Source organism: Cololabis saira, chromosome 1 (genome assembly GCF_033807715.1).
Source record: "Cololabis saira isolate AMF1-May2022 chromosome 1, fColSai1.1, whole genome shotgun sequence".
In the NCBI taxonomy this organism is placed as follows: domain Eukaryota; kingdom Metazoa; phylum Chordata; class Actinopteri; order Beloniformes; family Belonidae; genus Cololabis; species Cololabis saira.
The window spans coordinates 54,325,848-54,338,106 of record NC_084587.1 but is presented as its reverse complement, the minus strand read 5'-3'; the positions used below and the strand labels follow the sequence as shown (position 1 = coordinate 54,338,106).

Genomic DNA, 12,259 nt, shown 5'->3' with positions numbered 1-12,259 from the left:
TGTGCTTGCCTTTGATACACAGTAGTCTCATGAAACAAATTTTAAAAAAAATATGATAATCTGTTAGAAACATGTTCTGTTGATTTGGGATACTTACCTGATTTTTGGGAGATGCTTACCTGTTTCCGTGTTGTTTATCTGTGGTACCTGCTTTGTAAAGAATGTTTAATCGTTGTTTTGCTCACTGATCGGGTTTTGATTGGTTTTGCCTTCACTTATCGTTAGAGGTGGAAACGCGCTGTTTTTATACTCTACTGCCCTTATTTTTAACAGCTTGTGCTTTTTATTATTTTACTTCTTCTCTTATCATCTTATTCATAATTTTATTAAATCTTATTTGTTATTTACTGTCTAATTATGTCTTGCCGCTTAATGTCAATGGAAAGCACTTTGGATTACCTTGTGTTGCATTGTGCTATATAAATAAACTTGCCTTGCCTTGCCTTTATACCCCTTTACAGGGTATAACAAATACATAAGTTAAGATAGATACGTACCGTAATTGATTTGGTTAATGTGATCATTTTGGTAGAGATTGGATTTTATGTTGTATTTGTGGCACACAGAGACATCAGTAGGATGATCTACATTTATATTATTTACATGTTTAATGTATACTTTATTTAGTACAGCTCAGGTCTAGTTCATGTGATAATTAGATAGTGTTTTTTGTTAAGGTAAGAGGTTGGTTTATTTGGTGAAAAAATGTAGTTATCTGGCAGTACGCCATGTCTAAGTCTCAAAAATCACCTCTGGCAGCGTCTCGTGCTATAGCTATGATTTTCTGAACTGTAACATAGTTTTTTGTAAAGAACTTGCAGGGTTTTGGATATGGATACATTTCTTAGAAATATTAATAGCGAATAAAGTAATCTTCCCCTTACCATTAACCAGCTGAGATTTCTATGCATTTTAAATACATTTGTTCTGAAATCACAACCAAGGAGAATGCGAGCTGCTCTATTTTGTACTAATTGAAGTTTATTGATCATATCTGCTGTGGCGTTTGACCAGACCACTGGGCAGTAGTCAAGATTTGACAAGATTAAAGCTTGTATTATTAATTTAGTTGTTTTCAGTGACAAATGTGACAAAGATGCCACTTCCCATTTTATTAACTATTTTATTTATATGTGTTTTCCATGAAAATTTGTCATCTATGACAACTCCCAGCAATTTGGTATCTTGCACTTGGTTGATATATATGTCATTATTGTTCAGATTTAACTGAGGGTTTTTACTAATGTTATGATGTGAGCCAGTTACCATACAGTTGGTTTTAGATACATTTCAAACAAGTTTGTTGTTGTTTACCCAGTCCACAACTGCTTTTAAATCTTCTTTTAAAACTGGATTTAACTCTAGTGAGTGCAGAGGTATTTCAATTCAATTCAATTCAATTCAATTTTATTTATATAGCGTCTAATACAACAGATGTTGTCTCTAGACGCTTTCCAGAGATCCAGAACATGAACATAAACATAAACATAAACATAAACCCCCGAGCAATTATTATATAAACAAATGGCAGGTAAAAACTCCCATAGTGGGAGAAAAGCCTTAAAGAGCATATTGCAGGTTAGAATTTTTTCAAAAATGATACCTGACCTTATGTGAAAATGACTATGTGAGAAGTTAATGTAGGATTTAATATGTTTTACAAGACATAAGGGGCACTTATTCAGAGGAAAAAGTGGCTGATTTTAGCCAAGCTCGTACAAACGCTTTTTTTTCTCGAACACAACGTCATATGACGTCACACCAGGGAGCAGTCTCCACAGCTCTGCCCCATCTGTATGCCCAGACCCCGTACACACGTAGCCGGGTATCTGCTAAACCCAAGATATTTTCCTACGTTTGGACCTGTCATCCACATGAAAACACAAATAAACAAATGTTTAAAAAAACTCCGGGCAAAGGGAAGATTTTTGAAAATTCCGTTTATGTAGATGCGTGTAGACCTGGTGTAAACAGAGACAACCGTAGTTTTTCGTTTTCGAACGTCACATTATGCTCCAAAACAACAACAAATCTGCTCTGAGTCTGACGTCTAACGTGCGACCCAGAACTACAGATGATCCACCATCTGTCCTCCAAGCTATTTATTAAATAAATGGTCTCTGCTCTTGACACCGTTACACCGACGCGGAGCCTACGCCGTAGGGTACGCGGCGACGCGCAGCAGGGCTGCAGCTGGGCTGCAGCAGGGCTGCGTCGATTAACGCGGCAGCTCCGTGGCGGACACGGGGAAACTCCAGCTCGTTGCCCGAGGAGGAGGCGCGGATCCCGGGGTAACTGCGCCGCGGAGGCGGCCCGGAGTCCGGAAGACCAGATGATCTACAGGTCTGTGCTTATGAAAGTGGTCGAAAACGCAGATCTTCGGTTCTGTGTGGAAGGTTTTGTTTTTTTTTAACAACGATGTAATGTGGATGAACGAAGGGGGGGAAGTATTCGGTTTTAAAAATACCCGGCTATTTCGGATGCTTTTAAAAAAAAAGAGAAGATAATAAGCCTGTTTTCTGTTTAGAAAGTACAAACATAGACAGATTACAAGTACTCACCCGTTTTTAAGGAGTTATTTTCGGAGTTTCTTTCAGGAGCACGGGTGCTGCAGTGAATAAAGGCGGATTTATGGTTCCGCGTAAAATCGGCGGCGTAGCCTACGGTGTAGGTTATGCGGCGCACGCAGCGTTCTGTGCGTCGCCGCGTAACCTACGCCGTAGGGTCTGCGTTGGTGTAACGCGGACCCATAAATCAGCCTTTTAAAAAGCGAGTTTCAGCTGTCAATCAAAAGAACGTGGGGGGCCTAACGGGTTCGTAATTATAAGGCTGTGGCCCGTCATATTGGTGTGAATACACATTCACAACCTCTTCAGTGTCACAACTAACATTAAGATCCATTATTTTTCCTATTGTTGAATTCATCGCGCTCCCCAGTGTGACGTCACTTCCGGTTCAGCTTTTTCAGATGCGGAAGTAAAATACTCTCACAAAAACAACTCCAGAGGTCACTGTAGTATATATTTATGTGTATTTCAATGAAAATTCAGTTCCTACATTATTTTCCTACACATTGATTCACAGGGGTCTCCAACCTGCAATATGCTCTTTAAGCTGTAAACCATGATCAGCAATATTAAAATAATAAAAGGCTTGCAATATTTCAGTTGATTTGTAATGAATCCAGAATGTATGACATTTTTGTTTTTGTTATTGCATTACAGAAAATCACAATATTCAAATTTTCTGAGACAGACACACACACACACACACACACCACACACACACACACACACACACACCACACACACACACCACACCCCACACACACACACACACACACACACACACACACACACACACACACACACACACACACACCACACACACACACACACACACACACCACCACACACACACACACACACACACACACACACACACACACACACACACACACACACACACACACACCACACACACACACCACACACACACACCACCACACACACACACACACACACACACAAACACACACACACACACACACCACCACACACACACACACACACACCACCACACACACACACACACACACCACACACACACACACACACACACACCACCACACACACACACACACACACCACACACACACACCACACACACACACACACACACACACACACCACCACACACACACACACACACCACACACACACACCACACCCCACACACACACACACACACACACACACACACACACACACACACACACACACACACACCACACACACACACACACACACACACCACCACACACACACACACACACACACACACACACACACACACACACACACACACACACCACACACACACACACACACACACACCACCACACACACACACACACACACACACACACACACACAGCCAGTAAAGTCTGCAGGCAAATAAAATATCACTCTCAAAACCAAAACTCACTCTCAAAGTCATCAAACTTTTTAACGGTTGCCTATATTCTTACAAATAAAAAGGTATACATATACAGTGCTAAATAATATCAATTTCTTACCTAAAAAAGGGGGTGTGAAACAGACACACAGACACGATGCTCGTTAATCAGCGTCCAGTTCTGGATTGCTTTTTCTCAAACATATATTTCTTAAACATCAAACATTGTCTAACGGCAGTGGTGGACAGTAACGGAGTACATTTACTTGAGTACTGTAAGTACATATCCAGAGGATTTGTACTTTACTTGAGTATTAGATTTCTTTGGTACTTATTACTCTTACTTGAATACATTTCCAAGACAAATATTTTTACTTTTACTCGAGTAAATTTCTAGGAAGGCTGAAAAGTACTCGTTACTTTCAGGTCTGCTCTTTTTTCTTCTTCCCTAAAATCCTATTGGACACAAGCTGTTTTTGTCAAAGGAGGAGACCTATCACAGTGCACGCTCTCCACTGGGATGTACGTAAAGCGGAAATACGTCAAGCCTCCTCAAAACGATACCGCCAAAGTAGCCTGGGTTTGTCAAGACAGAGCCGCAACAAGTCAAGACATAGCCGCAACAATGGCTACGCCTGCGTCAGGAGAAGAAAGACAATCCGCTGAGTCGTCTGAGTCTGATAATGAGCCGGACTCGGAGCAGGGACTTTCACAAAATCCTTGGCCGTATCTTGACATTGGGAGACAGCCAAGACAGACATGGGGAGACAGTTTGTTATGCTGTTATATATAGTTGTTATATATCTGTGTTCGGGACTCTGTCATCTCCATCACCCAGAGCTCCACCCCCGGGCAACATGTTACCATTAGAATAGGATTAAATAGGGTTAATTCAGCATAGGATATTTTCATAAGGTTTAGATTAGATACTTCAATTATTGTGTTGTTTCTGTTGTTCCAATAATAAGAAATTATTATTTGTAATTTGTATATCTTTTGTTTGAGATTAAATTGGTGATTATTGTTTAACCCTTGTCCACCCTATTCACTTAGTTCCTTTAACTGGGTATCCACTTAATAATATTCCTTAAGTCCATAGAGGACGCCAGGCAGCAGCAGCTAATTAGTTTAAGGTTTAAAGAGCATATTGCAGGTTGGAGACCCCTGTGAATCAATGTGTAGGAAAATAATGTAGGAACTGAATTTTCATTGAAATACACATAAATATATACTACAGTGACCTCCAGAGTTGTTTTTGTGAGAGTATTTTACTTCCGCATCTGAAAAAGCTGAACCGGAAGTGACGTGGCACCAGGGAGCGCGGTGAATTCAACAATAGGAAAAATAATGGATCTTAATGTTAGTTGTGACACTGAAGAGGTTGTGAATGTGTATTCACACCAATATGACGGGCCACAGCCTTATAATTACGAACCCGTTAGGGCCCCCACGTTCTTTTGATTGACAGCTGAAACTCGCTTTTTAAAAGGCTTATTTATGGATCCGCGTTACACCAACGCAGACCCTACGGCGTAGGTTACGCGGCGACGCACAGAACGCTGCGTGCGCCGCGTACCCTACACCATAGGCTACTGTTCACTGCAGCCCCCGCCCGTGCTCCTGAAAGAAACTCCGAAACTCCTTAAAAATGGGTGAGTACTTGTAATCTGTCTACGTTTGTACTTTCTAAACAGAAAACAAGCTTATTATCTTCTCTTTTTTCTGATTAAATGCATCCGAAATAGCCGGGTATTTTTAAAACCGAATTTAATATTTTGTATCCACATTACATCGTTGTTAAAAACAAAAACCTTCCACACTTAACCGAAGATCTGCGTTTTCGACCACATTTATAAGCATTCCAAACCTGTAGATCATCTGGTCTTCCGGCGTCTGGGCCGCCTCTGTGGCGCAGCTTCCCCGGGAGCGGCGTCTCCTTCTCTGGTAACGAGCTCGAGTCCCCCCGTGTCCGCCGCGGAGCTGCCGCGTTAATCGACGCAGCCCTACACCGTAGGGTACGGCGTAGGGCTGCACGTCGCCGCGTACCCTACGGCGTAGGCTCTGCGTCGGTGTAACGCAGTAAGCGGCTGTCCAGAGCAGAGACCATTTATTTAATAAATAGCTTGGAGGACAGATGGTGGATCATCTGTAGTTCTGGGTCGCACGTTAGACGTCAGACTCAGAGCAGATTTGTTGTTGTTTTGGAGCATAATGTGACGTTGGAAAACGCAGAACTGCTCTCTGTCTCTGTCTACACGCATCTACATAAACGGAGTTTTCAAAAATCTTCCCTTTGCCCGGAGTCTTTTTTAAACATTCGTTTATTTGCGTTTTCATGTGGATGACAGGTCCAAGCGTAGGAAAATATCTTCGGTTAAGCAGATACCCGGCTACGTGTGTACGGGGTCTGCGCAGTCAGATGGGCGTCAGATGGGCGGTGTTCGAAAAAAAAAAAGCGTTTGTAGGAGCTTGGCTAAAATCAGCCACTTTTTCCTCTGAATACGTGCCCTTATGTCTTGTAAAACATATTAAATCCTACATTAACTTCTCACATAGTCATTTTCACATAAGGTCAGGTATAATTTTTGAAAAAATTCTAACCTGCAATATGCTCTTTAAGTCCCTACTGATAATTTAATCTAAGAGCAAGTAACTGAGCTATCGTTGGTTTGTGGCCTTGTGGCTACAAAGCCGGTACCACAGATAAACAACACGGGATCAGGTAAGCATCTCCCAAAAATCAGGTAAGTATCCCAAATCAACAGAACATGTTTCTAACAGATTATCATATATTTTTTTAATTTGTTTCATGAGACTACTGTGCATCAAAGGCAAGCACAATGGATGGCAGACTACCCGATCATCTCATCAATTCTCCAACTTTACAAAGTGATGAATTATGATAGTAGTTAATTTTTACTGTTACAGTATAATGCATCCAAGCCTTGCCTTTGTTAATCAGCATTAACAGGAATTGTATCCACATTACATATTTATCTATTACTGTAACTATAAACGACCAGTCCGGGCTCTTACCGGCTCATAGACACATGAATATGTTGAAACAGACCCCCACCCCATATTTTATTATAATTCTTTATGGAGCCTGTCCTTTTATTCCATCCACGTGTGTAACATAACGTTTATGTTCTAACCAGAAAATCACACATTACACATTCACCCATCAAGTACACAATTATAACTCTCCTTTCTTACCTGCAGAAAGCAAGAAATAAGTATTACTTATCGTTACGCCACACACACACACACACACACACACACCAACACACACACGCACACACACACCAACACACGCACACGCACACACACGCACACACACACACACACACACACACACACACACACACACACACACACACACACACACACACACACACACACACACACACACACACACACACATCTTCACACTCAAATGTGTGTTCTCGTTCTCATCATGTATTCCCAAAAATAGTGTAGTGAACACGCCCTCTGCTGGTGAATCTGCCCCTGTAAAGTGAATTTCCCCTCTGGGGGATAATACAATGAAATTGATTGATTGATTGATTGATTGATTGAATTGATGATTGATTGAGAGTTAGACACTGCAGCACCACCTTGGTCAAACAATAAACAAACCTTTTCCTATCAGACAACACACATATTTTCAACACAATCATGAGCTAAACTTAATGCAAGTAATATTAAACATATACATAATAATAATGTGGGTATATTACAGAATCAGAATTACAATCAGAAAGACGTTTATGCCAAGTACACACAACACAAGGAATTTGTTGTGGTGATTGTGCAATACAAAAGAACAAATAATGTTAAAATAAAAAAAATGTACATGTTTGTTTTAAAGTGCCGGAGTAGTGATTCTGTACAAAGGTGACCTAGGATGTGACGTAGAGTGGGGTGGCGGGTCCGGTAATTAGAATTATATTAAAAGAAAAAAAAACATGTTGCCATGTAAATGAAGCACTTTTGATAAAACGCCACCAGAAAATAAAAAAATAAGAATGCTTGAAAATGACCTCATTCACTTTCTCATAAATATCAACTCACTGGTTGTATGCTTGATGAGTCAAGCGCATTGGTGTCAGATCAGGATATTTGAGTTTAGTCAAGCAGTCAACAATATGTCATTGAAGTTGAAACTTCTTAAAATTTATAAAAATTACTCAATGTTGTTGTGAAAACAAAACCATCGGACAATTTTTGAAGATAAACAAATTAATTTTACTGTGATATTGATACAATTGTCTAATTAAAATAATTCAGCTAAACCATGTCAGAAGCTATTTGTGCTTTAACAATATTTAATTAATAAATGATTCAATCACACATTAACCTTTGTGGATTTATAATTTTAAAGTTTATTCTTAAACCCAGACTAATGATTATTTACTAATCATGTTAAACGGCTGAAGGAAGTTTCATGCTCTCCAGATTGGGTGTGTGGCTCTGAAAAGAGCCGTTGGTTTGTATTGGGTCTTGGTCTACTTGGAGCTGGTGTACTTGGTGACGGCCTTGGTTCCCTCGGACACGGCGTGCTTGGCCAGCTCCCCGGGCAGCAGGAGGCGCACGGCGGTCTGGATCTCCCTGGAGGTGATGGTGGAGCGTTTGTTGTAGTGAGCCAGACGAGACGCTTCAGAGGCGATGCGCTCAAAGATGTCGTTGACGAACGAGTTCATGATGCCCATGGCCTTGGAGGAGATGCCGGTGTCGGGGTGGACCTGCTTCAGCACCTTGTACACGTAGATGGCGTAGCTCTCCTTCCTGCTCTTTCTCCTCTTCTTGCCGCCTTTCCCGGCGGTCTTGGTCACGGCTTTCTTGGAGCCCTTCTTGGGCGCGGATTTGGCGGGTTCAGGCATGTTTCCTTCTCCAGAAACGAATGAACTGCTTCGGTCAGAGAGGCTGATTTCATTCCCTCCACATGCAAAAATAACAGCGCAGTCTCCCGTCTGTGATTGGTCCAGTGGCTCTGACGTCACAGATTGAGTTTGTCTTCATTTAAACTGGTGGGCAGCTCTCAGTGGAGAGAAAGAAGAGCGGGAAACTGTCGAAATGCGCCGTTTGTTTAGCAAATACATCTATAAATACAAACTTTGTATTGTGAGATTGTTTTCAGAAGGTTGTGAAAAAGTGGCGAATTAATCCTAGGAGTTTAAGAGTCTCATTTGTAGTGCAGAGCTCGTTAATATGACCAGGCTCAACGAGCAACAAAAAAGGACAGTTTCATTGTTTAACTGTCCTTTATTACATTTAACTGAATAAAGCCGTTTAAAACCACCTGCACTGGAAAACGCAACATTTAAAACACTGTAGCAACTCCACATTATGAATCTTTGTAAACAAGCAGATACAAGTAGGTAAACCTTCGTGGACCAACAGAATAGTTACAACTCTTGTCGATCGTGAATCGCTTTAATTTAATCAATAGATGCAGAAACAATGAAAATGAACCCATTTGGATGCTTATCTTTCAACATACCCGAGTGATTTAAGAGGTAGACTTCATCAAGTCTGATAGAAATGTTTGTCCTGGTTGTTTCCTGGGATCGAATAAATTAATCAAGACAACTTTTATCCAAAAACATGTGCGTATAAATGTTGGTAATATGCTCTCAGATCAGGTGGGTGGCCCTGAAAAGGACCGTTGTTTGGTTGAAAGATGGTTTAACCCCCGAATCCGTACAGGGTGCGTCCCTGTCTCTTGAGCGCGTACACCACATCCATGGCGGTCACCGTCTTCCTCTTTGCGTGCTCGGTGTAGGTTACGGCATCACGGATCACGTTCTCCAGGAAGACCTTCAGCACACCGCGGGTCTCCTCGTAGATCAGACCGGAGATACGCTTCACCCCGCCGCGGCGAGCCAGACGGCGGATGGCGGGTTTGGTGATTCCCTGGATGTTGTCACGGAGGACTTTACGGTGACGCTTAGCGCCTCCTTTACCGAGACCCTTTCCTCCTTTTCCTCGTCCGCTCATGTTGATTATGAAGTTAGTCAACAACTGAGCTCGAACTACGTTGACCACGTTATTTACCTCCTTTCTGAGGACGTGGTAGAGGACAAGGGCGGGCCTAATATTCTTCTACTCAATAAAGGATGCTGATACCAGATCGTTCTGTGTTATAGTGCCACCTACTGGGACACAATAGTTAGTAACTTCATGTATTTTTAAATCCTGATATGGCTGCGTTCAACAAATATAATTTTTGTTTATTTGTTATCTGGTACATTTGATGTTTGGAGTGGTCTTTCAAATGAACAAGTAAATGATTTTTATTAAATTTCAAGCATTTAATTTCGAAAATCTATATCAATTTCCCATGAAGGAATAATTTATAGGAGGTATCATCAAGCTTTTGTCTTCTGGGTCTACTAAGTAAAAACCACCCAGGACTCCCAACCTGAACACCTGCATTTGAAACTGACCAATCATGTGGAATGAACTATGGCAATACAGAAATCATGCAACAAAAGTATGAAATTGAAAATATGTAGAGATAAAACAAGAACTTACAATGTAGGAAAAATAAAGAAAATAAAAAAAATTAACAATTCTATGCACCTAGGGGAACATCAAGTAATTTTATACATTACTTGATCAATTGTATTTCTACCATTACTTTTGAGCCGTGTTAAAAGTTGGCCCAAATGTTTGTTATAAAAATAAAATATAATACCTCGATGGAAACTGAAAGAGTATTTATTTTTTTTGTTTATGTAGCAGTCCGCTGTTAAGTTTCCGCTGGCGGATGTATTGATAATCTTCTGGAAACATTGAAAATATTATTTAAAAAATCAGTGACGCAGTAAAACAGTTGCTCATTCTCCATTCAACTGGATAATGAGCCCAACGTCGGTTGCGCCAGTAACGAGTCCCAGATGAAACCGCATGTCATTGTTTGCTTCTCTGTAATTGCTTATTATAAATTTAGACAGAATAAAATAAAATACCATTTTAATACCAAAAATTGACTCGAAAGTCAACAAAAGTAATAATTCATTAACAAAACATGTATTTTGTGAGTATCACATTTATCTTAAACTAAATTAAAATCTACTGAAACATAATAATTGTGTGTGTACTGATTACATACTCCGGTTATATGATTAAGGTGGAAACCTTTTTCTTAATCAATTTACTTTTTTAAACATTTATTTTAAGACTTAAAGCCAAAGTTTTGTTTGGTTGATGCAGGTGTGGTATGGCAGCCAGCCAGGTGGTCTGGTCTGGTCTGGTCTGGTCAGAAGTTTGGACAATTCTCTATCTGTTATTACGAAAGACTTTGTGGGACCTCATTTACTTCATTATTTCCCTCATCTTACATAGCCACGCAAGGTGTCTTACTTCTGTTAAACAATATTATTTAGGAAGCATTTCCACGTCTTTCTGTGTATCCAAAGACAGAGGACCTGTTCTTCTTTTAGCTAACATCGGTAATATTTAATTCTTTGGTGTATTTGCAGTACCAACTTAAAAATTGTAAGTAAATTAATTATTCGATATAAGAATAATTATATTCTTTATATAGACCACGTCAGAAGCTATTTGTGAATTAAATATTCACAAATATTGAATATTTAATTCAATATTAGATTGGTTCTCTATTACCAATAGTAATATTGAATTACTATTGGTAATTTGTACCAATAGTACAAATTAAAACAACAATAAACAATAAACAACAATTACATCAATTATTATTTATGTAATTGTTGTTACACAACAATTACATCAATAATAATATCTCTCCCATGTCAATGTGGCAATTGTTTCATATAGATAATAATAAGAATTGTAGATAATATAAATATAGGATGAGAACTTTCATTACCCTTATATAGAATTGATCATTTTTAATAGCCTACGTTTATTCATAACCACCTATATTATGTTTATTGTGATTCTATTAGCCTATTGATTTTAAATGAAAATATTTAGTGAAAGTATTGTTATTAGCGTATTTTTAAATATTGAGATTTTTATATAATACTGTGATTTTTTTTATTATATTGTTATTGTTATATTGTCATTTGTATTGGTCCAAATAAGTTGAGTTGGCAGTTAACACTGGGACCAGTAAAAGCCACTGACGATCAGCCGACTCACATTTCCATTTTTATTTGTTATTTCAGAATAAATTATTTTCTAAAAGATGTCACCCTATGGGTCAGCTTGCACTCTGTGGGCGTAACAAAGCCATGACGCTATTTTCTAAATGAGGGCTCGTTACCAGGCCGGGAACCTTGTTCACATATTATGTTGGAGACATTCAGACAGA

The 12,259-nt window shown here is 39.7% G+C and overlaps 2 protein-coding genes across 2 annotated transcripts; both read right to left on the bottom strand.

Moving 5' to 3' along the window:
- Positions 1-8,279: 8,279 nt before the first annotated feature.
- Positions 8,280-8,840, bottom strand: LOC133448442 (histone H2B-like). The gene has a single exon (XM_061726974.1). The coding sequence runs from the start codon at positions 8,838-8,840 to the stop codon at positions 8,466-8,468; it is 375 nt and encodes a 124-aa protein (XP_061582958.1). The 3' UTR covers positions 8,280-8,465.
- Positions 8,841-9,492: 652 nt separating this feature from the next.
- Positions 9,493-12,095, bottom strand: LOC133444307 (histone H4-like). Its single transcript, XM_061722027.1, has 2 exons — positions 12,088-12,095; positions 9,493-10,021 (listed from the first exon to the last, which is right to left on the bottom strand). The coding sequence occupies exons 1-2, from the start codon at positions 12,093-12,095 to the stop codon at positions 9,646-9,648; spliced, it is 384 nt and encodes a 127-aa protein (XP_061578011.1). The 3' UTR covers positions 9,493-9,645.
- Positions 12,096-12,259: the final 164 nt, after the last annotated feature.

Bases quoted from the DNA above. Each gene is read 5' to 3' on its own strand.
- LOC133448442 (XM_061726974.1), bottom strand. From the start codon at position 8,840: ATGCCTGAACCCGCCAAATCCGCGCCCAAGAAGGGCTCCAAGAAAGCC.